At 40.4% G+C, this 25758-nt stretch overlaps 1 protein-coding gene across 1 annotated transcript; it reads left to right on the top strand.

The window, feature by feature from the left end:
- The first annotated feature begins 1424 nt into the window (after window positions 1–1424).
- On the top strand, window positions 1425–22171 carry MXD4 (MAX dimerization protein 4). The gene is made up of 6 exons (XM_063304612.1): window positions 1425–1533; window positions 1643–1730; window positions 4144–4173; window positions 9475–9589; window positions 13904–14063; window positions 18965–22171. Exons 1-6 carry the CDS (start codon window positions 1470–1472, stop codon window positions 19105–19107), a joined length of 600 nt encoding a protein of 199 aa, XP_063160682.1. The 5' UTR covers window positions 1425–1469; the 3' UTR covers window positions 19108–22171.
- Window positions 22172–25758: the final 3587 nt, after the last annotated feature.

Genomic DNA, 25758 nt, shown 5'->3' with positions numbered 1-25758 from the left:
CTTTCAAGAAGACCATGACGTTTCTGCAGGACAATGCTCCATCGCATGCATCCAAGTACTCCACTGCGTGGCTAGCCAGTAAAGGCCTCAAAGATGAAAGAATAATGACATGGCCCCCTTCCTCACCTGACCGAAACCCTCTTGGGAACTTGTGGGCCCTTCTCAAATGGGAGATTTATGGTGAAGGAAAACAGTATACCTCTCTGAACAGTGCCTGGGAGGCTGTGGTTGCTGCTGCACAAAAAGTTGATCATCAACAGATCAAGAAACTGACAGACTCCATGAATGGAAGGCTTATGACTATTATTGCAAAGAAGGGTGGCTATGTTGGTCACTGATTTTTTGTTTGAAATGTCAGAAACGTTTGTGAATTTTGAGTTATTATTCTCACTTTAACAGATGAAAATATACGAGATGCAGGAATTTTTGTTTTTCATTTAGTTGCATAATTCTGCACACTAATAGTTGCCCAATAATTGTGCACACATAGATATGCTCCTAAGAAAGTCAAAACCTCACTTTTACTTTCTTAAATATTCAGGTTTGAGGTTTGTTAACGTTTTGGATTGACTGAGAGCACTGTAGTTGTTCAATAATGAAATTCATCCTCAAAAATACAACTTGCCTAATAATTGTGCATGCAGTGTTTTAAGTTTTGCTAGTAAAGCAGGGCGATTGCACAATGAATGGCTTGGCTCTATTTCATATATTCATTCAATCACCATTATTACTATCCTGCCTTTTCAGGACACCAAACCATCATAAATAACAACGCGGTTCCCTTTCCAGAAAGCAGCTCGGCGGGTTGGGGAGTGAGGGGTCGCAGATGTTTGAATAAAGGTGGAATTCCTGGACAGGGAAGGCATAGGAGTCAAGGTTCAGGGCGCCCATCTCGCTTTTTGGAGATGCAGCTGCGGGGAATCCGCGGGAGGAAACATCAGACAAAGCGGAATCTGGTTTATGATCCCAGCGACTCGTTTCCGCGGAGGAAAGACCGCCCGCACCCGCCCCAACGCGCGTTCCGACGACGCCCGACACCGCGCCTGGCAGCCAGGCAATCCCTTCCCCGCTTCCCGACGTCAGCGAGGCCGCCCCTCTCCCCGGCCTCATTTGCATGGGCTCCTCGCGCCCAATCCCGCGCGGCGTCCTGCTTTGCATGCGAGCGACCGGCCACTCAGCGAGCGCGGGGCCGGGCCACCACGTGCTGTTGCTAAGCTTCGGCTTCTAAATTGTTGCTATAGCGGCTGGCCTATGAGCGACCAGGATCGCCGAGCCGTCCACGCTGTCCGCGTCCCAGGGCGGGCCGAACGTCTCGTCCCGGGCGCGATTGGCGGCGGCGCGGCCCCGCCTTCAGCGACTGGCCGGCGCGGCTGCCTGTTGAGCGAGCGACCTGCCAACCGGGGCTGGGAGGCGGCACGCCTGGAGCCCGAGCCCTCCGCTGCCGAGGAGGAGGAGAGCTGCGGCGGGCGATGGAGTGGAACTCGTTGCTGATGCTCCTGGAAGCCGCCGAGTACCTGGAGCGGCGGGAGCGGGGTGCGCGGCCCGGGCTCCGGTGCGGGCGGGTGGGGGCGGGCGGGCGCCGCGGGGCTCGCGGGGCTGGGCCGCCCGCGCCTTCTCTGACGCCGCGCTTTCTTCCCCGCAGAGGCCGAGCACGGCTACGCCTCCGCGCTGCCCTTCGACCGGGCCTGCGCCCGGAGGAGGACCGCCGCCAGGAAGGCCCCGAGCAGCCGGTGAGTGGGGGTCCTGCCGCCAGACCCCGCCGAGGCCGGGCGGCCGCCATCTTCCTCCTGCGGGGCTCTCCTCCAAGCGCCGCCGCTGCCGCCACGCGTACAAGCGGCGCCGCCGAGTCGCCCGGGCCGCCCGGCCGCCCTCCTCGGGGCGCCGTCGCCCCAAGCTCAGGGCCTTCCCGAGGAGGCTCGGCCGCCCGAATAGGCCTCGCCCGGCCTGACACCGCGCAGCCCCGCCGGCGACCGGCCAAAGAGCGGGGACCCCGTCCAGGCTGGCTTGGGCGGGTTGGCACGAACGTCCCGGGCTGCGGGTGAGCTGAAGGCAGGTTGTGGGGACCCGGCCGGGAGCGGAGGGGGTGTTTCTGTTGCGGTCAGGGCAGTCTTTCTCGACCTCGGCAACTTTATGAGGGGTGGACTTCATCTCCCAGAGATCCCCAGACAGCAGCCTTTTAAGAGGGGCGGACTTACACTGGGGTAGGAGCGAGTGGGTGTCCGATTAATGGGATGCCAGCAGAGCTCCACCTGGGTTAACCCTTGGGCTGTTGAGGTCACACCCCTCAAACCTTCCTCACTTGGTCACTTGCCTTTGCTTGGTTCCTACAAAGGAGCTCTTCCAAACGGCATAGCCAGAAATCCAAGGGAAACACACATTTATCCCACAAAGGCAGGGTTTTCTTGTGGCTTCCCATTTCCCCAAGCTGTAAACCATGAGGTGCCAACTGCAACAGCAGGAGTTACTCATTTCGCTGCTCTGGGAGTGGATTTGGTCCTGAAGCACCGTCACTTTTTTCCTGGTAGGGAGAGGAAGGAAGAAAACTTTGCTTGGTTGATTTTTGTGATAGGAGGCTGTTAAAAGTTTGGAAATACAGCCCAAAGAAAAGGTGGCAGGCTGTGGGGAAGGGAGGGCAACTCTGTGAACCCTAGAGCCAGTGAAGGATTCCAGGGTCCAAGCTGTTCCCTTTCATAAAACAATAAAGGGAAAATCTTGCGAAGTGTAGCTCCTGCTGTAAGGGCAACACTAATGCTGAAAGAAAAACACATCGGATGGAATTGTAGTTTTCCGTTCACAGATGGGACCTGATAAGGGCTGGACTCTGACTGGTAAGGGGGCAGGAAGGCCTAGCCAGCACTGATCAGTGGAAGTCACTTTCAGGACTGATCTGAAGAAGCTGATGCATCTGTTGTAGCAGAAAGGCAGTGCGGGACCTGCTCTGGACAAGGCACCACCCTGGAAACTTCAGGCAGGCACCCTGTTCATGCTGTTGGGACCCCTTGGGCATAGAATTGTGGCCCAATCCAGCCTCATCTGTGTGCCTTGTTGACTGCAATCAGTTGACAGACTGTAGTAATGCCCTAAAGTAGATCTTGGGAGTCCAAGGATGATGACATGCTGGTCACTGACTTAGTACTCTGTCTTTTTCATGTCTCTGTTCTGGAAATAGTGATGGATTGCTTAACTATGCTGAATAAAACATGGTATGGTAAAACCAGACTTAGTACAGTGTGTGAAACCAAGACTTTTTAGCTACAGCTGCTGTGCAAGTTGTGTGGAGAATAATTGCAGTTCACTCTCAGTGAATCGCATAGCTGGCAGAGTGTGGCAACTCCCCTATGCATACTAAGTTGAGTCCACTATTAGCATATCAGGTACATTCACATCATAAGAGGTGGTTACCAAATACAAGGTAAGCTTTCTGATCATCTGATTAAGCCACCAGTCTTTAACATACAGTGACATTTTTCCCTTCAGCTCAATCTTTTACAGTAATTAGTTTTCTGGCCTATAAAATGATGGGTATTCCCAGCCTGGTGGTACATCAGTGCAGACTCTGCACTGCATTAGTGTTGAACTTGTGTGGTATTTTTGCATTGCATGTGCTGTGACACTGTTGGCACAGCAGTAATTATACTTCCGTTCACGGGAGTATTTTTCCCATGCAGTTTCCCAAAATATAAGGGTGAGATAATGTCAGCTTATTCTAAAGGGTCCATGAGATGGCTTCCTTCCTCATGGTATGGTGATAGTATTCTATAAGGTTTGGTGTTTGTTGAACTTGCTTCTTCATTTGGTTTAAGTTCTCTAGTCAGGAGGAAAAAAAAACATATCTAATTAGTGCAATACTCTTCTTTCATGCAAGCTCACTTAGCCTTCAGTTAGTCCTATAACTGAGTTTTCCATTATGTCTCATCAATCTAATTTCTTCAGTTTGTGGTATTAAGGAAATTTAATCTGATTCAAGTTGGTTTTAAGATTGTGTTAAACCTGAGGAAAACATACAAATGGTGTTCTTTGTATACTGAGAGAAGTGCCTAAATTCTTTTTTAAAAAGTTCCTATTATGAGCTTTTTAAATGAAGTTTTCCATTTTTATTTAATACATAATATTCTAAAGTATCATGTTTTCTGTTTTTTATAGGTCCTCACATAATGAATTAGAAAAACATAGGTAAGTAGTAATAATTAAACAGAATTGATAAAAAAATTTACTCATAAGCTTATCACAAATTCATGAGTTTTACTCATTTGTATATTTATATGTACCATTTTATGCAGATAATTTTATATATACATATTTCATCAGGAGTTTGCAGCAGATTTGGACAACTGGCTTTCAGAAACTTGCTTTAAAACAGTTATATTAGAACTCTGAGTGATTTATATTTCAATTCCAAATAAAATCATGTTTAATAAATTCTGATTTCATTTTCAGGAATTGTAACTGCTTGGGGTCACAAGACTCCTTTGGAATTAGTTTTAAATGAATTTAAGTAATTTTAAAAGACTTAAGCACACAATTAAGCTAGTAGGAAAGAAAATGAAAAAAAATTCCCATCCACAGAAAGTTAACAGTGGGTTTGGTGGAAAGAAATGAAAATATATGTTCTACTGAGTTTAACAGGAGAGAAGTACAACCCCTTGAAAGACTACAATGCTGTCAGAGTCTTGGAAAACACAGGTGGACATAGGAAACGCGCTCTTGGAACGAATATAGCAGTTGCACCTTTTTTCTGGGCTTTTTCGCGGCTGCTTCGTAAAATGCTCTCGGCTGCCTCTGCGCGTGAATGCAGACACGTGTGGAGACCGCCCAGAACAGCTTTACAAAGTAGTCGTGTCAGCCTGGGAAAAGATGTGCCTTCTCTGCAAAACAGCTCCCTTGAAGAATCTCCACGCCCTAATTAAAGAAAGTGAAAATGGGATGCGACATTTCAAGTTTTGTGTAATATTCTAATTGTGGTTACAATTCTTCTATTTGCTTTTGGAAATAGTGTTAGGAATGATTGCTGCCACCAATCATCCTAAGTTCGTAATTTAATTACCTTTTCTCAGTTTTCAGAGTTTGGAAAGCTTCCACTAATTAGCATATTTCATGGTTCTCCCGGTCATATGAAATAATACTTTCCATATACCTAAAGAAGCAGCCATTGTTAGCCTTTCTCCAAGAATATTTTTGATGGGTTTAAAGTCCCAAAATATCTAGACTTGGATATGAAAGGTCTAATATTGATAAAATCATTTTTTCCACATTTCTAGCATATATCCAGATGGCAGATAATTTAGCTGGAATTTAGTTATGCTGAATTACTATTTTGAAAAAGGGTTTTCCACATGAGTGTCTTTTTATGTTGCTTATTCATATGTTAGTTACCATCTTTTGTTGCTCCCTTCTTATAAATAATGGATAAAAGATCAGTAGAAAGCTGGAACTTCATCTGGCTGCTGCTAAAGAATTAGAGGATTTATTTTAAAAAGGAAGCTCTCAGCTTGGCAGAAGTGATAAGATAAATAAGATGCAGGCCATGCAACAAAAAGGCATTTGTTTTAACAATGAATATATGTTAAACTATATTAAAATGAACGGAAGTTCATCTTTCTTTATTATGTTTTATTTTATTGTTTTCCTTGTTTGGAATGCGTTTAGCCCTTGTTAGCTGCCCAGAGTCGTTTGACAAGCGGGTGGCCATATAATTTTATTAAATAAAAGAACTAAATAAGATGTTGCGGAATTTCTGTTTTCACAGGCTGAAAACATAGATTAAAACATATTTTCAAAGCACCAGTTGCCTGTCTCTGTTTTCCAGTATTTACTGCTTTTTGTCTATAGAATGAGAAATTTTAAAGGCCTATTTTTCTTCTAGGAAGAAGCTCAAAGGAAAAAGATGAAGTAATCCTTGATCCTTTTCTTTTGACAGATTAGCATTCACAAATTTCACCACTAATTAGAAGACATAATTACCTAATGGAATTACAGTTTTGGAAGAACTATTCCAATTTCCTTTCCTGTCCCACATTTAAAATTGGTCTTTGGGAATCGTATGGTGGAACAAATCACAGTATGTACCTGCTTAGTTTAAAACCCCATGTTACAGATATTAAAAAGAAATACTGGTAAGGGAAGAGAAGGCCTGTTCCCTGTCGTTTTAGTTAACCCCAAGTCTTCGAGTCAGGGCCACGCAGCACTCTGAAGTACATTCCAGAATGGTGCTTTGGGGGATGTGAGGTGTGAGTGTAATACTTACTTGCAACGCTCAGTGCAGTTGCATCTTTTTCCAGAGTTACGTGGTAGCTGCAGAGGACAGCCACCCAATCCTGGGAAAATACATCGCTGCTTTAAGGAGTCTTCAGAGAGGAATACCCTTTCTGGAATCAGATCTGAAGCCCAGCACTGCACTGCTTCGGGCCCTTTTTTTAACGGGTTGGCTCAGTCTTGAATTTGGAAGAGAGATGGTCTGGGAAGAAACACCAGAAGGAAGATAAAAGAAGCAAGGGTGTGCTTCTCTTCCATATACTGTGTATACTTCTGGTTATTAAAATAATAGGGCTCCACCCTCATTTCGTACACAGTGGACACAGGGACAGACTGTCTCTTAGAGACTGTAGAACATAAATGTGCACATGGCATTTCCTGTATTATTGGAAACTGGCCTTACACCTTTTGGCCATATAATTGGGTAAGGACTTTATCACATGAGAATTTTTATATCAGTTTACCTCAGGCCTCTGGTATATAACAAACAACCGCAAACCAATATTAACATTTTTCAGAATCTCACGACTGACTGCTTTTAAATCACAGATACACATACTGGAGAAAAACATACAGTCACATGCTTTATTTCACTTTGACATTAACCGAGTTTAAAGCACAGGCAGATTTACATGGAAGGAAATGGTTCTTCTGGTTTTTCCAATAACTTGGTCTCAAGCTTTTAAAAGCTCTAATCAGCACACTTGAATGTTGTTAGATAGTGCTCATGAAGGCATTACTGTTCTCAAGCAGAGCCAGCTGGAGATTTGAGGGACCCCAAGTGATACACTATCCCTTGTGGGATTTTTTGGAGACTGCTGGGAAGATGGAGAAGCACCATTGTCTCAGCTTTTCTGTATCCAACCAGGACACATCTTTTTCTTTCCCAGTCCTTTGCCAATAACGGTTTGTTTTTATGCTCCATCTTTTGTTATAAATGAAGTTGAACATTTCAGGAAAAAGGAGTCAAGTGTGCAGTGGAATAAACACTTTCAGTGTGAAAATAAATAGTAATAGAGTTGGGGGGGGGATCCTGATGGATTCTTACATTATTTTGTGTTGATCTAAATGAGAAATTCTTTCCTCTCCCTCCAAATGGAACTCTTTAATTGGGCTTTGGTGAATTAAAATGGCCAAGGCAGTTTATTGTGCAAAAAAAATCATAGTGAAAATGCTGGTTTAGTCAGTGGGGAAAGTAAATTCCCATTAGGAAAAGCCTGAATAGTAAATGAACTAATACAAAATTTATGATACAGCTACACATAGTATATTGTATATATATCTCAATTCAGTATAGCACCCCTCAGCCGTCCTTTGTAGATCTTGGAAAGCTGTGGAGCAGCACAGTCACAATGATCAAAGGGCCAAAGCTGTTCCTCCAGGAAAGGTTTACGTGGGCAGATTTTAACTGGAGTTGGAGGGAAGCAAGTAAGAGATACCATAGAAGAGTATAAAATGATGCATGGGATGGAGGAAAGGTTGGAGATAATGTTTTTTATTTTCTCTGTCTCGAGAGAGTATTGCTAAAAGATAGAAAATTCAGGACAAAGAAAAGGAAGGACTTTGTGCACCCAGAGTTAAACTATCGAATCTATCTATCTGTCAATCAAATTTTGCCAGTGCCCATCTCCCCCTGGGATTAGTTATTCGATATTGCTAGGGCACTAATTTGGTTGGCTTAAGGAACATATTGGAAGAAGGAAATAGATCACTTCTATCACACCACCAAAAAAACCCTGCAGGAATTCAGTCACCAGGAATCAGGCTTGTTTGGATTGATACACTGTGTGGTATGGATTTAGCATTATACTGTGCTTATGGTTTTAGCATGTTTGGTGAATCAACCAGCTAGGGTTTGTTAGAGTTCATTTAGTACATGGACCAGCCTCCGTGTAGGTGCCTAATAGATAAGATAGTTGTAGGTTACCTCAAATATCAGAGGAGGTGGTCTCTCATGTATAATAGCTGGGAGGCCCAAGTGGGATCCTGCATTCCTTCTGTGTTAGAAGCCACTTTAGAAACAGGAGGCTGAACAAAATGGGTCTTTTGGTGAAAACCACTGCAATTTTTCTGATCTGTGGCATTAGGCACATCTGTAATTCCCCATGATATACTCTCTTTGCAGATTAGGATTCTGAAAAAGTGATGAAGGAATGGTGGGGAAGGAGGGAGAGAAGAATTGGGGGGAAGTAACTTTTTATTTGTTTTTTTCCTGAAAAATTAAAAAAAAGACTGAAATATTTCCTAAGGACACATGAAGTGTTTAAGGCAACCATTTATTTATTCAGTGTTGACTGTCCTGAGTGGCTTCTAAAATACAGTAGCAAAACCTTTATGAAAAACTATTTATAGAATTGGATGCAGGTACTGTATAATGACAAGCTACTGTATATAACATAACTCTTACATGTAAAGGCAAGAATGTATTTCTTTCTCCTGGGTGGGGATACTGACATACATTTTCACAAGAGATGTTTTCAGTCCTCCTCTACTTGCCATTTTTTCTGCCAATTCTGTACCAAAGCTACCAATTAAAATCCTGTTTATCTTTTTTCCTTCCCACTCTACCTGATATTTTAACCCTTCCAAAAATTTTGAATCGGTAGTGTAGGGATCATTTCTTTTTCCAAATGCTTACATGATGGGACCACCTGTGAGTCTTTTAGGTGTCTCCCAGTTTGATGCTGGGTTCAGACATTTGGTGACGTTTATAATTGTTCCGAAATACGTTTGGGAACTGAGTGTTCCTAATTATACCCTGAAGTTGCTTTTGGTTTTTGTGTTTTGCATTGTCATATCCAATGCATTTGTTATTTAGGAGATTAGGCTGCTTCCTACCTTTTATGCAAATGGAGGGACTGTGTGTGTGTGTGTGTGAGAAAAAGCCAATGTGGCTGCCACATGGAGGCTTGGTATTCAGCACTCCAGCTTTTCCTGCACTCTCAGCAGCCCTTACTGAGTGGCCGTACACTTCCCATGGAATGATGGAGGCAGGATATAAATACATCAAAGTAAGCAGTGCCCTGCAGTTATTAACATATTTAAAAGAAAATTACCAACTTGCTATGATACCCGCTGTTTTATTCCTCAGAAATAATGTTATCTTTTGAAAAATCACAGTGAAGTATGTTTTATTTATTTGCAATTAATATGGTGTAGAAAGTAGGGCAGACTTTGAATGCTAATTACACTAAAGCAAAATTCTAATTTTGATGATTTCAGGCGGGCTAAGCTACGACTATATTTAGAAGAATTAAAACAGCTTGTCCCTTTGGGAGCTGAGAGTACTAGACACACCACGCTCAGCCTGCTGAAAAGAGCCAAGATGCATATTAAGGTAAATCAGAAATAAATTTATTTTGTTTTAGACCTAGCCTAAGTAACTTGGCTTTGTGGAATATTCTGCTTTGTGGCCTTCAATAGGGAACCAGTCAGCTTAATATTCCATTACTCAGGGCATCTAAAATCGTGATATGATACAATATGATTTTATTTACTTGCTTTACGCAACCTTTTTGTGTTCAGAATAAACACCAAAGATGGCCTTCAGTTACACTAGTATAAAATAGGTAAACTCCGAGCTTGACTACTGGTCTCCTTCATTTCTTCTGATCATTTCAGACTTTGGCTCAAATTATATTTTTCCCAACTTCAAAAAACACTGCTGAAATAACTCATAAATCACATGACCTTGTTTATAAATATGCCCTGAAGCTACTGAACTTCTTAGTTCCCAAAAATTCTCTGGGGACTTTATACTACAACTGTACACCACCTTAAGAAACAAGCAAACATTGCAACCACAAAAGGTCATGTTTTCACTGTTGAGCCCTAAACAAACCAAATAAATCTCACAAAAGCAGGCTTTCTGGAGCATCCTGTGGTTTACCATGTTTGGCTATGGATCCAGTGTGTGCCCACAACTTAGGATATTTAAAAAGTGAAGAATTCACATTGATGCACACACACACTGTGTGCCACAAATGAACATTTAAAAACTGAGACTTCTAGATAATGGCTTCGACGTGTATGAAACAAAAGCTTTTTTCTTTTTCTTTCTTGCTTAACATAATATGTGAGCCAGGTCATTGTGGCTTACTTACAATGGTTTTAAAACCCTTGATTTAGAGCTACACATGAACTCAACTTGTAATTACTGTACTTGACCTTGTTTGAATTACATACCACATGTAACAAGACCTTCAGTGCAGAACTTCTGCAGGAGGACATAACATTCCCATAGAGAAGAACTGGCAGAAAGAGTTTAAGACTCCTGCAGTCCAAAATCATGTTTACGTTGGTAGGAATGGAGATGAGTCCAAAGTGCTTGAAAGGGGAAAGATTTAAGTGCTTGCTTTTCACCTGGTTCTCCTCCAGTGCAAATGGATTTATATCACGTGTACTTTGTGACAGAAGCTGTTGACTCCTCTGATACACTGTGCTGCTATGAAACATCCATTTTAACTAATAGAAAAATGTTTTTAATTTACAATCTCAACTTACCCGTAACAAGTTGTTTGTAACACCCACTTTGTAATCAACTAAATACTTTTCCATTTATTTATTTATTAAACAGATTTATAATTTGCTTATTAAACAGATTTAATTTTGCTTTCTATGTGACTACCTAACTATAAAGTCAGTTGCTTTTTAGCTGTCACTTTTTTTGCTTACATTGTTCCATATTCTTTTAATCATCTGTTTTACAGATTATTATAATATCCTTTATTGTACTTCCTTTTTTTAATTAAACAGACCAAACTTAAAATCTCTGTTCATCTAAAAGACCCTCAGTGTTGTAAATAACGTAGTTACTCTTCTCTGCCAATTTGTCCATTTGAATTCATTCTTGAGGACCAAGGTAGGAGACAGCATTCCAGATGTGGCTCCTTCCTTTCCTTGAGGCGTTGTTTAGGTATGTCTTCTACACCATTCTGGATTTTTGATTTTATGAATTGTAATTTAGTAAAACCTGATTTCTTTCTATTTTGCATTGTGCAGTCTTTCCAGTTTGGAAGTTGGAGTCGGAAACCTCCTTTTTCTCATTTGAAAAATCTTTTTATTTATTACTTTGCCCTTGAAACTATTTTGAAACAGACTGCGGGTCTTCTCATAAAGTTACATCTGGCTATTATGCTGATAATCCTCAGCATAATTCTTCCTCTGCATATCTTTTTTTGCATGATTATCTTCCTTAAATTTGACTTAAGACAGGCACTCTAGTTCTGATTTAGTTTGCTGTTCTGATTAAATTAAATAAATTCACTCATGCAACTAGGACTAGTACTCTCATTTTATCAGTGATGTCTTCTCATCTTGTAGGAATTTAGTAGGAATAGAAAGCAATTTTATAGAGGTAGGTAGGATTTATCTTGTAGTAGGAGGGAAGTGTTAGTCAATGGCAGCCAAAATTCAGAAATCTGGTGGCATCTTTTATTATTAAATCTGGGGTTTTTTTATTATAAGGAATAGTTTTTCATGAGATGCAACTCTCAAAGGCTTATGCCTTATAATAAAATTCAGTAATCTTAAAAAGTGCTACCAGATTCTGTCTGACAGTTTAACTTACCTGCTACTTACAACATTACATTTTCAGGGCTAGGAACCCCCAAATTAATTTTCCACCAATGGTTCTGTATTCCTCTTTATACTGAAGTAGCAAAATATTGGAATCCTTACATAGATCGTTTAATGTATAGCACACTTCTGTGTGTGCGAAAATGTCTTATTTGTCTCAGTCATTAAAAGAAACTTTCTGAGATAACTGCAGTACATTTTACTCTTTTCACTTTTTGGAAACTTCCACTGAATTATCTCATGCCACTTGCATAATCATCTAAATGAATTTGATATTTTGAAGTATGTACTATTATTGACATTTTAGAAAAGTATATAACTTGTTTAAGTTTGTTATGTAATTCTCAGTACAGACATTTATAAATCATGTCTTCAACAGTACTGAAGCTATTACTTTATGGGAGAAAATGAATGTACATTGTAATTAATGCAATATAATTTTAGATTCACATTTCCTGTTCTTCCAGTATTTCAGTAGATAACTATTTGATCAAATATTCTCTACACTTAAAGAAGCAGTTACTAAGTTACAGAAAGTAGGATTTTAAAAAAAGAAAGACTTGAAGCATCTAGAACTGAAGTGAGCAATACTTCAGTCCACCAAGAACTCTAGAAGAGCTGCGGAAGTGCATGGAATGTACTGAGAGGGCTCAAGACACTCTTGCACCCCATTTTCACACATAGGATGGTTTTGCCTTCATGTGCTCTTATGTGAATCAAGCCATTGATTGGTCATGTGCATCAAGTCGGGTCAGCCCTTAATTACCACATAGATAGATTTTCTCTGTCTCTGATCTGGTCCTTCAAGGCTTCCAGCAGCGCACCCATCGCCACTGTAACTGAGCCCGTCCACCTTGCTGCTGGTTATCCTCTTTTTTTTCCTTCCACCTTTCCCAACATCAGAGCCGTCTCCAGAGAGCTGAGTTTTCACCTAATGTGTCTGAAGTAGGATGAATTCAGCCTGGTCATTTGTGCCTTGAGTGAGAACTCTGGCACAAATGCCAGAGTTGGGTTGATTTGTTTGATCATCCATTTCTTTATTTTCTTGGCTGGCCATGATATTCTCAGGAGCCTTCTCCAGCACCAAATCTCAAAAGCATCAGTACTCTGTTTATCCTGCTTTTTGAAAGTCCCACTTTTGCTTTGTCACAGGGAATACCATTGCTTGCACTGTTCCAGCCTTTCTCAACCTTTTGACCCTGGAGGAACCCTTGAAATACTTTTCAGGCCTCAGGGAACCCCTGCACATTCAGGCTCAGATATAGGCCAGAAGTTACATATTAGGAATGTCATTATATTTGTTTCATGGGTAGGCCCGTATATACGCACTGACAGTGTTCTTAGCTAAAAATAAAGGATGAAACTTAGCTCTTTAATGTGAAATTGCCTGAATTTGAAATAACTTTTTAAATAAATTGTGATCTCCCAGGGAACCCCTAGTGACCTCTCGCGGGACCCTAGGGTTCCGTGGAACCCTGGTTGAGCAACCCTGCACTATTCTGATCTTTGTAGGTATTTCATGGCATTTGAGTATCTTTTCCAAGGCCTTAATGGCCACTCTACCAAGTGCTAGTCTGCAGTGTATTTGTTGATTCCTTCTTCGTTTACTGTTGATGGTTGGTCCTGGGGTTTATTCAACCAGTCCTGTTTAAACTACAATTTTTTCTGTGCATGAACCCAACCAAGGATTGTTGTTGAAGGAAGAAACTCTTTTTGGGGGGACAAGGTTAATTAGGATTATTTTTCCCATTGTTAGTAGCAATAGGGAATCAGGTCATTTATGTAGCAATAGCTGGGGGAGGGGATATTTGGAGCCTTCCCCTTCTCCCCCAACTATCCTGATCAGGACTGCTGGGAAAAGTCTTCAGCTTCCTTGTCTACCACCCTTTGCTGCTCATGCAGGTAAGAGTACAGCTGTTATATCAGCAGTGTGTGGACAGTAATAGTATGGACATTGCAGTCTTCCTCAGGATCTCTTCTCTGCAATCCAGGTACACATGAAACATGAGGCTAATGCAAGCAGAAGATTATTTTCTTTGTTAAGCAGATGGGTTTCATTAATTTAACTCCGTAGAAATTGGAAGAACAGGACCGGAAAGCTCTAAATATTAAAGAACAATTACAGCGAGAACATCGGTACCTCAAACGTAGATTGGAACAGCTATCCATGCAGGGCCTGGAACGAGTTCGCACAGATAGCCTTGGATCAACGATATCAACAGATTCTGAGCAAGGTAGGCAGTTTGAATTCTGCCATCTCTCATCTAGAAGTATGCACACTTGAGATCCACAAAGAAGTACAGAGATCTGAATGTCCAGCAACAAGATTTAAGGCAATTCAAAGCTATCCAACTTCTTTTTAAGAAACAGAATTTCAGTAATTTATGATGGGCTGGAAAACAAATTTAATAAGCAGTTAGAGGGAAAACTGGTTGCTGCAGAGAGCAATGAAGCATTAACGTCAGAGGTACAAGATACCAATACCAAGCATATAAAAGCAACATTTTTTAATGTGAGAGTGCCTTTTTAAAATTACTTGGAGGTCTCATGGTGCAGAATGTAGAAGCTAGAATGTTGTCTAGGACTTTGATAGTTTCCTGTGCATTTTCAGGTGATCTGTGGAGATAATTTTCAACCTTCCTCTTTCCTAACCTTTTCCTAGCTGAGAAATAATACTTCCTACAGCTCCAAATTTAGAGTGATTGATGATACTTCATGTTATCAAATGCCTTAACTCTATCAAAACGTATTCCCAGACCTGCACAACTACAAATCCTATATACGTTTACGAGTCTCGAATGCTTTTGCTTGCTTCAGATCCATACACTTCAGAAGAAAAATAATCTAACTTAAGCTTGTAAATATACACTAAAAGAAGAAAGGAAACCTGTAAGATAGTAGAGAAGTTTATTTCAGTCCATAGAAAAACCTTGTTTCTTTCTTTTAAATAAATCTTGAGGTATCTGCATTTTCAGCAGATCGTGCTGTTGACACGTGATACAAAATGGCTGAATCCTGAGGGTGTGCTTTGATTTAGTTGGAGAGGGCATCCTTGGTTTTAAGATGGGAAGCAGGGGAACTGTTTACCTCCCTATTCCCATTCCTGCCTTTCATGGTCCCCAGAGCAGCTTGAAAAAGGCCACCTTTGTTTCACAGCATCAACCGATGGTCTTTTGTGGTCTTTCAGAAAGTTGAAAGTTTCACACACCCATCCCTTTGAAATACTGCCTGCTCTTGGCTTAATTTAAGGATTGGCACTCTGCATGGTAGCTTAGCCAAACCAGGGAATCGTGGTGGGAAATCAGCAACATCTCAAAGAAGGCCTTTGCCTATCCCTGTTTCAGAAGGCAGCAGTGTACCTGCAGGGTTAAATGCCAGTCCTGCTGAAAGTAACCTTACACCTATGATTCAAATGTAGTGGGAAACCGTGGCTTTTTACTTCCTAAATGCCACAAACGTCTGAGCTATGTGTCCCTCCCACCGGCTTCTTCTAATTAATAACAGATAAAGCAGGGATATTCACCTGAAGATCACCCTTTGTCTTGAGTGGAGTGTCAGAGTCTCGAAGTGCATGGAACTGAGACAAAAACTAAATTCGATGTAATTCAAAATGTACATTTTATATGATCAACTCACATATATTTAATAGTTTCCTACTCTCACATTAAAAGCAACAATTTGCAGCATCTGTTGCACAAATTTTGAAGACTTCTACCTTGTGGCACCTGTGCTATAAGCAAACCAGAGTTTCCCAAGAGTAGACATTGGTTAGTTTAAAACCAGAATTTCTCCAATTGCCGGATGCTAGAATTAAAGGGGTGTGTATGTTTGCTGCAAGTTTGGCATTTGCTATGGCTCATCCGTAGAGGTGTCCAAGGACTGGTGCCATTGCCAGCGCTTTAAATGTTGAAGCTTCAAGCCTCATTTTAAATTATACACAGAAATGGGCCAGAACTATATTAAAGCAAGGCGTGTTACATATCCTTAGTCCCAGTTTATAATCTAACTGCTCTGGGATGAACTGTAGGATTTTTTCTTTTTTAACCGCCATCATAAGCAGCCTCACCTACAGCATGGGGCGGTAGTCCTAGGAGCAAGTTCCTACGGGATCATTCATGGGAGTCTGACTCCCCGGCCTTAGCTGATGGGAGATACCTAGTGCTGTGTGCCTTCGGGAGGTTTTTGAGTGGGAACATTTCCTTGGAAAGAATACCAGTGCCCTACATGGAGTTAGATCTGGTGTTCCATGTTTTATGTGCCTTTAATGAAAACAGCTAAAAAAAAGTGGGACAATTCAATCTTACATGGTATAAAAGTAGTTTTTTTTTCTAAAAGTCTGAAGTATTTGAACTTGATCTTATCCTAATCAACCACTTTTTGAAAAAGTGCATTTATTTTTTTCATTGGAACAAATATTTTAGGATATTATAATTCATAGTACTCTTCCTTATTTTGGGTTTTTGTCCTTGGAAACATTAACACTGAAAATGTAACCTACTTCAATTTTGGCTTACTCTAAGATTGAAGTGTGCAGCCCCTGGTGTGTGAGCCCTGTGCAGCACCCCCACATCCCTAGGAACCTGTCAGTCATATAACTTTACATGATCCCTGGCCACCATAGGAGAAAACCCAGATTCTCCATTACTTGCTGCAAGACTTTATTCCAGCATACTTCCTTTAATTTATAGGGTCTGAAGTACCCCTGTTTGATCATGTGAAGCTCTCCATTGGTCTCAGTGTTGTTGCTGGAAATCCACCAGCAGCTGTAACAGTAGCAGTGCTTTTGGAGAACGTATTTCTCCATTCCCAGTTCCCCAATAAGGGTTTCCAATAAGAGAACGAGCATTCAAAACACAGTTTTCCCAAACATTTCTCCATTTTGCAAACGTCAAGTTATTTTCTTTTTTCTTGCTGTAGGTGCTATAGCAGCACTGTTTGTAGTTCTGATTCCCAATTCATCCTTTTTGTGATTCTGCAGACATTCAAGGACCATCTTTATAGACAGATCTTAAGCTATAAAGAGACAGAAACAGTGACTTAAGCAGCTTCTGATTTTTAGTGAGTTACAGTGGCTTGAGGTATTCATAAAAATACTTCGCTAGAAATAATTTGCTGTTAAAAAAATTACAGGTCAGGCTGTAAAAAACATCTTGTTCCAGGCCAATTTGAAATAAACCCTGCAACAATTAGAATGTTAATACTGGATAGTATCCCAGGAGCTACTGAGGTGATGGTTGCATTGTTACTATTATTGCCACAGAATAAATACTGAAGTGGATTTTCCTGGACTTTGTTCTTTATTACTAAAGGTAGCAGTTAGTTTGACAACTTGGAGTTACCCTTTGTGCATTAATTGCAAGCAGAAACCTTTTTCTACGAACATTTATCCTTCTCTGTATATTGATGGAATATACAGAACCTACCACTAGCAAAAAAATCCCCTCACTATTGCAAACTACACAGTGGATTGATTGCAAGGTGCATATATGTGGTCAATAAATAAAATCCCTCCAGATTTTTCCGACTAGGAACGTTAATGGCTTAGAAGAACTGAAATGGCAAAAACTCTTCCCTGCCCACTTTTATGACCTAAATGCCATCCAGTTCTTCCTTTGTGTTAATGTGAACATTCAGAGTGAGTAATACAACTTTTTAAAAATCCAAAATATTGGAAAAAATGAAAGATAAACTAGAAATGCGACATTTTCGGTCCCTTTACTCAAAAAAGGGACATTCATGAACCACGGGAAGGGGGTGTCTATGAGTCATAGATGCGTTCTTCTCACCCAGTGCTTCATTTTCCACCCCAGGGACTAGCCCAATCAACTCTAAGACCAACTTGTGCCAAATGAATTGCTTTTGGGCATTTTCTTACAATGCTGTTAAAATGTAGTTTGATACTTGACTATTGCAAAATATAGCATGCTTCTGGTATGACAGATCTTGTAAATTGGTTGGTACATGGTAGCCCCCAAACTCATTACTTCAGGCTTTTAACTGTGACTCCCCACTGGTTGCAGATTTTTAATGTCTTGTCACAAAGATGTTACTTGCAAGTTGACCAAGATGATTTATGAAGTTCCTTACAATGACATCATAGATACTATCAAGTACAAGTTATTTATAACAGTATATTTCTTCTGGATGTTTTGCTGGGAGGGACATCAGAAGTCAAGATTAAATTAGTAGATGCAATAGCTTTGTTTCCCATCTGCAATGTCTTTTTTCTCCCAGAAGTAATGGAATGAGCTACTCTATCAAGATAGAAACAAAATGTAATTAAAACAAATCAGAAATAAATAAGAATCTTGATAAATAATTTTGAGATCCTTTATTTTAGTTTGAGAGCCAGTTTGGTCTAGTGGTTAAGGTGCTTGGCTAGAAACCAGGAGACTCTGAGTTCTAGTCCCGCCTTAGGCATGAAAACCGGCTGGGTGACTTCGGGCTAGTCACTCTCTCTCAGCCATAGGAAGCAGGCAATGGCAAGCCACTTCTGAAACCTTGCCAACAGCTAGTCCAGGCAGTCGCCAAGGATTGGACATGATTGAACGGCCAAAAAAAAAAAAGTTAGCTTATGGTCGTTATGTGGCTTACAAAGGCAATTAATCAAAATTCAAATAAATAAAACTTGTGAATATCAGAACTAAAAATTTTTTAAACAATATTCAATAGCTAATGGTGAATTATTTTATGTTTCTTAATTCTTCTACTTCATTTAGTAACTCTGAACTTGGTATAGTAAGTTTAGGAGGATGCATGCAACTGTCAGATACTGTTAAACTCGGAACAGGCTGTTTTGATCATTTTGGAAGTTTTTCAAGCTTGCACACTAGTTGTACTTCCTTGTATAAGTTTCTTTCAGGAAGCATTGACAGAATGTTGGTTCAGAATCTACTGAACATAATTATTTCTCATTGGTACCCAACAAATATAAATACGGCTTGAAGTTTTGCATAGGTTAGTGAAAAGTTACACAGGAATGGGGGTGGTGTTGGATATTGGTGAGGAGATTCAGTTGTGAGACGATGTGTGTAACAGGCTTTAGATACTTTTTGCTGTATAAATAGTAAACCGTTTAGCGATGGAGAGTCTTCCCAACTGCTCTGAAACGCCTCTTGCTTGCGTTTCATTGTAGAGGTGGACATCGAAGGCATCGAATTCACCCCTGCTGAGATGGACAGCAGCGGGAGCGCCAGCGACGCAGAAGACAGCTTGCAAGGCAGCTCGAGCGACAGCGGCTACGCCCGGCCCCACAGACGGACCACCCGGCTCCTGTAGCTGACCAGGCTGAACTGCCTGTCCCGGGATCTCCCGGTGGGAGCACTTCCCTGAAAAAGCCCAGAGTTGTTGACCACCATTCTTCGGAAAGCGCCCCTTTGAAAGAGGCCTCTGTCCAGGATTCCCTAGGCTATTAATATATTAAAGTAGAAATCATGGGTTTTTGGCTTTTTTTCTGCAGGCTGAGATTAGATACAATTTTGGGTTCAAGTTCCTTCATGTCCCCATTATACAAGCAGTTAATTGTTGAGAGGGGTTTTGTTAATCTCTCCCAGAAATGTAGAAGTTCAGCTTTTGAATAAATTACATGGACCCATTTTGATAAATTACTCTAGATGTTAAAATATGGAGGAACATAGTAGGGAACTAACACACATAAAATTCGGCTTTTGCTCTTAAAAATATGGTTTGGCAAACTACTGGGTACCAGACTTTACCCCTCCAGACATCAGCTGATGTAACCAAAACTGCAAAAACTCCCTTTTTGTGGGATTTGCTCTGCCTCACTTGCAGCTGCTTTGGATTCTTTGGAAAGGAAAAGATAAAGCTTTTAATGTAGATTATCGTTTTTAAAAATCGTTTGCAAAGACTGCTGCGGTAGGCTCTTTCGGTTGTTTTGAGACATACAAAGTATATGATGCTGATAACTAAAAAGTGTATGGTTGTTCTCCAAAAGAAGGGGGAAAGCTGGTTCTGTTAATCAGGTGATGTGCAATGACACCAGCTTTCTCTGTTTTGTAGCAGCCAATTCCAGCTAATTCCAGCAGTGTACTCACGGTGGCTGGAATATGCAAAAAGGCTGGGTAGAATCAGATTTTCTGCAGCATGGACTTTTTATACAGAGACAATTGTCTCCCATTTTTAGCAATTGCTGCACATGAAAAGTTTTTAGTCTCCAGCATATGTTCCAGCACCGGCTGTCCATCCTACTGCTTTATATTTTTAGGTACAATCTCCAGTTTCTTAGTACCATTCGTGAATCTGATGGAGGCTTTCTTGTACTCCAGGAAACCAGGGAAATCCTAAGAAATTACAGTTCAAGAAAGGAGTCGGATATGTACCATATGTGTATACCTTTGGCTGGCTCAGATGTGACAGCCATTTGTTGCGTTTGAGCAAGCATGTGGGTGGACCCAACCCTGTGGTTCTGGTTTGTCTCCTCTTGCAAGCAGTAACTGTTAAAAAACCAGAAAGCCTCTATATCAAGAAAGGGTCAGTTGAAACTCTTGGTTTCTTGGACTGGATTATACATTACATATTTCAGTATTTTTATTGGAGGATTCTGAATCGCATGACCCTGGGATTAACTAAAACAGAATTGTTGGCTCAATTTTTTGTTGTTTCTCTATGTGGAGTTGCCAATAAACTTAAAGGAAAGTTTAGCTTTAAATTTCAGTATTGATACTGTGATTTAAATGCTATACTTGCAGTTTTCAAAATAACAAAACGCTCTAAGATTGCATCATTCATTTAGCCTTCATCAAGCTTTTTAGAATGTAGTTACTCCAGTTGTAGCAATATTGCAAAGGTGTAATTGAAAACAGTTTTAAGCTTAGTGAAGTAATTAGTTTGGCTTGCTGATAATTAAAAATGGACCAATCTTTTCATTGAAAAAGGTCTTTTTAAAAAAAAAAAAGTGATAAAAAGCTATATACTCTCTAGCCAACTGGTTTATTTCCTATAGGTATATTTCCTATAAAATAGTCTGTATTGTATTTTCCTAATTCTTCTGAACTACTTAACTAGAGAAAGAAGATAGTGAACCCAACCAGAGTCTCAGGGACTCTTCGTGTTTATCATATTGTGCCTTGGTAACTTACCTTTTCTTTTCTTTTCTCTTTTTTCTTTTTTTCGTTTCCTTTTCCTTTCCTTCCTCTTCCTCTTCCTCCCTTCTAAATAAAGCTATTTCAGAAGCCTCAGTCACAATTCTTGACTGTTTCATTTTGCCTCAGATGAAATACTGAGTTTTATTTTACCTTTCTACGGATGGGAAAAGAAATCATTCCCATAATTTCCCACCCACCCCCCTTCCTTAGTGAAATATGTAATATTTGTGCCTCTATGAGAAGTGGGCTGCAAGAAACTAAATAAGCTCTGCTCCAGAAATTGGTATCCTTCAACACAAGAGTTCAATCAATCATAGTGGTTTAAATGGATGGATCAAATTCATCTGCACCAAGATGATGTGTAGCGATGGGGCTGAGAAACGTTGCTCTGATGTGGGGCCTCTTGTAATCGGTGCAGATCATAGGATAAATCAGTGCCTTTGGCTAGTACAATCCAAAACTACAATTACGTGCTTTTAGCATTGAACATTTTTGATCTTAAAAAAAAAAATACAACCTGCTAGGATGGATAAAATTAACATTTTGTTGGTTCCTTTATGTTCAGTTATACTTGTTTTCCCTTTGGTGCTACAATGCAGAAAATTAGGAATTCACGTCTGGCAGCTTATAACTCTTGGTTTGCTTCTGAGTAGCCTCGAATTTGTCATCAAGGATATCATGGATTAAGTTACTTTTGTAGCCATCCCTCCTTTATCCATGGGGAGAGCTGTAAAGTTATTTCTGGCAGCTGAATTTAAGTTTAATAAACATCTGTTACACTATTTTAGTATGCTAAGCACATTGTATATTTCTAAAATCCCCATTGGGAAAGGTATAAAGCAATATAAGCATTGTGTGTGGCTGATAAAGCAGCATTAATTACTAATTCCTTTTGATTATTTTTGTTCAATTTCCAAATCATGGTTTTTCTTCTAGAAGCTTTAATAACCGTTAATGGGAAAAATCGCTAGTAATGTTGTTAGTTTCCTATTACAATATAATGAATTTACTCATGGCTTTTAGAATGTTTGTTTCATGAAAAGCAATTCTTGCACAGAACTCTCCTACGGAAAAAAAACTGGGAGAATGGAAAAGAGACTTCATGAAAAACATCACTGACTTTCGGCTATTCTGATGTTTTTAAAAACGTGTGTACAGTTTAATGAATTCTTCCATGCTGGGTATCAGTGGCTTTGTAGGTCTTTTATATTTTCAATAAAGATTATTCAATATTCTGAGCTGAAAAGTAGTAGTTTCTTGTTTTTACTTAGTCATTGCTGCAGTGACTGATACTTCAAGGACATTACATTGTTAGCATGGGAAGCTGTTTTAATGTTAACGCATTCCAACACAGAATAGAAACTCTTTCAAATTCTACATGCAAGGGGAATTGTTAAAGAGAACAGTAGTACTAGTTGTATGGATTAAGAATTGCCAGATGGATCAATTAAACAAGGAACACACCGAATGTTAAATCAATGTTATTTTAAAAAATACGAAAGAAATTTGATACCAATGCAACAATGAAAACAATTAGAGAATATGATCTAAAAAGCATGCCAATGGCCCTTTGCTGGACCTGTTTTTTGTCTTGGGGCAAGTTGAGGTGCGATCTGGGAGTAGCGGACATTGACTTCAGTTGGTTGCCATGGTCAGATCGGGCCCTGGTTGCCTTTTGATGGGTGCCATCCCTCCCTGCAGAAAGACAGGGCTTGTTAAATCAGCCCACCCAGGTGATTGATAGACCCAGTGTAGTTCCCAAGAGCTTGTTTCCCTGAGGATCTGGTGGGTGGTTCAGCTGAGGCCCAAGTCATTGCCTGTAATGAGTTGGTGGCTGGGGCCATGGATCATATTGCTCCTATGCAGCCTCTTCTGGTGCGCTGATCCTAGGGTGGACCTTGGTTTAATGGGCTCAGGGAAATGTGCCAGAAGAGATGCCTGGAGCCCCGTTGGAGGAATGAACCTTCCTCGTTCACTTTGAGTCTGACGGGACATGGGAAAGGACCCATGTTAGCAATTACCTTATGGTGATAAGGGCAGCAAAACAGTATTTCTCCGCCCTTACTGCACCTGCTGATAGCCTGATTAGTAGGGCAAGGATTTCTGTGACAGGTCATACTTTTTCTGGAACATTTATTTGAATTTATAAGTAAGTTAAAACATGTTTTAGAGTAATCTAGTGAGAATTAGATGCTTTTTATTTTGCCTTAAAAGTCATATTTTGACTTTTTAAAGGTGTTATGTCATACTTGTGCTTAATTTTTTTAACTCATATTTTGGTCATATTGTTGGTCATTGGCAACCCTCCTGATAAGCCAGCAAGTTCGAGCCAGCAAAGAAAGTGAGAATTCACCTGTTTTTTCTTTTTTTTATTTGCTCCCCAACTCTGTGGGTGTGTGTGTGTCTTGTTCAAGAATTTGGGGAGCAGATTTTTAGTAGCAATGGTGATATTTTGTTTTGTAAATTGTGTGAAGTTAAGGTATTGGCCAAAAAGCATTTTAATATTCAACAACATTGTGACACCGCAAAACACAAGAGTTGTTTAGCAAGATTTACCTTCACTGAAAACAGGCAATTTCTCCTTTTTGAGAGAGCTGCTTCTTCAACTGCACGTTCATCAAATACCCAGTCAGAATTTTGTAAGGATCTCTATACAATGATGGTTGCTTCAAATATTCCCTTAAAGAAATTAGGTATTGGTAGCCTAAGGCATTTTTTTGGAGAAGTACACCAGTCACCCGATTCCAAATGAATCAACTCTAAGGAAAAGTTACATCTCTGCCTGCTATGAGGATGTGTTAGAAAAGATAAGATCTACTGTTGACAACATAAGATATGAGTTTCAATAGATGAAACAAGTGATGTAAACAGAAGATAGGTAGCCAATATTGGCACTCTGAATGTGACAAGTCTGGTGAAGTATTTCTTCTAACATGTGAAACTCTACAAAAAGTAAACAATTCCACTATTGCTATGCTCTTTGACGATTCTATGAAACTACTCTGGTCGGAAGGTGTAAAAAGAGGAAATATCCTTGTCTTTGTAACAGATGCTGCTCCATACATGACTAAAGCAGCCAAGGGACTTAAACTTCTTTATCCAGAAATGATCCATATCACATGCTTTGCACATGGTTTACACAGAGTGTCCAAAGAGATCCAAAGCAACTTTCCTGATGTAGATAATTTCGAATGGGGGAAAAAAATGTTCATTAAAGCTCCACTTCAAGTACAAAAGTTCAGAGAAATTGCTCCTACTTTGGCTCTCCCTCCCCAACCTGTTGTGACATGTTGTGGGACTTGGCTGGATGCGTCTATGTATTATTTCACAAATCATGCTTCCTTGCAGCAGATAGTTAAAAGAATTTGACTGTTGTGAATATTCCTCCATCAAGATTGTGCAAGATTCCTTTTCTGAAACCTTGGCTGGAAACTTAGCATATATAGGATCTAACTTCAGTGGATTATCAAGAGCAATCACCTGCCTTGAAACTGTAGGAATGGAACTTACTGATGCACTAAACATTTTAAAATGAACAGAGTGATTTAAAGCACGCAAAGGGGAAAGTGGTTGAAAAAATTAGTGATAAACTCAGAGTGCTGCAATCTAATCTGGGTTATTCAACACTTCGTGAAATAAGTAACTTTCTAAATGGACTCTAAATGGATTTTACTTTAATCTGAAGACTTCGAGCAAGAATTTTCTCCAGACGAGTTTGTTTTTTTCAAATTTGTTCCTATAACCTCTTGTGATATCGGAGATTCTCCAGATACAAGAACATACTGGTGGATAACAGAAGGAGTTCTGAGTTTGATAACCTCAAGATGTATGTGGTCATCCAATGCAATTTGCTGTTAATGAAAACTAATCCAGGGATGACCATTTTACTCTCAAAATGTTTATTTGATTCCTTCAATACTAGCGTTTCTGCACTGGAAGTGAAGAAGAATAAACCTTTTAATTTGTGTGTGTGTGTGTGTGTGTGTGTGTAAGCACAGATTTTTAAAAATAGGGTGCTAATTTCAGAAAAATTGTGATGTCATATTTTTGCTTTAAAAGTCATATTTTTGTTTAATTGGTCATATTTAAATGGTTTTAAGGTCATAAATGCTTGCATATTTCTAACATTTTTAGGTCATAGAAGTCCTCGCCCTACTGATTAGAGTGACCCAGTCCCTTTTGGGTAGGGAGGGCACTTTGGAATGTCTGTTGGGTTATCTGATGGATAAAGTTGCTCAGATTCGCGCCAACCAGAACTCTCAACTGGGCAGGGCAGGCCAAGGTGCCTGGGGCATGGTCTAGGGGTGTGATCTGGGATAAGCTTTAGCCAGTGATCCCCAAGGAAATGAAAAGGGTTTTCCGTTGTCAGCTCAGCCACCTATATACTGGGTCCAGGCCCCTCCTCGGTGGTAAAAGTGGGTCCAGCAGTTGGGTCCAGGCCATAGTGTCAGTCTCTCTGAACAAGGGGATGGTACTTCCTGCCTTGAAAATGGTAGTGCACCCCCTCCTGAAGAGGCCATCTGTAAGCACTGGCATTCATTCAAGCATTCATTCAATGACAGTCAGGAGACTGGGCTCTTTCTACTATTTTAATGAAATGAAATGACCAGCACAAGAAGAAAGCTGCAAATGCCCCATTCCCACTCAAACCTACATTTAAAACTACATTCACTAAATTGCCCTCTGCCCTTCTTCCCACTAAAGCATGTCATGCCCCCCTTCCCAATCCAGGTGGCTCCTCTGATGTATCTTGCTTGCATGGCTTTGGGGTGCCCATGCAATAAGTCCCTAGCCGTAACAATTCAGTTCACACTCCCTCCCAATC

The sequence above is a fragment of the Candoia aspera genome, chromosome 5, assembly GCF_035149785.1.
Source record: "Candoia aspera isolate rCanAsp1 chromosome 5, rCanAsp1.hap2, whole genome shotgun sequence".
Taxonomy (NCBI): Eukaryota; Metazoa; Chordata; class Lepidosauria; order Squamata; family Boidae; genus Candoia; species Candoia aspera.
Note: the sequence above shows the minus strand (reverse complement) of the source record. Positions and strands in the feature narration are given on the sequence as shown.

Coding starts and splice junctions, on each gene's coding strand:
- MXD4 (XM_063304612.1), top strand. CDS start 1,470: ATGGAGTGGAACTCGTTGCTGATGCTCCTGGAAGCCGCCGAGTACCTG. Junction 1,534..1,642: donor CCTGGAGCGGCGGGAGCGGG/GTGCGCGGCCCG, acceptor TCTTCCCCGCAG/AGGCCGAGCACGGCTACGCC. Junction 4,174..9,474: donor AATGAATTAGAAAAACATAG/GTAAGTAGTAAT, acceptor TGATGATTTCAG/GCGGGCTAAGCTACGACTAT.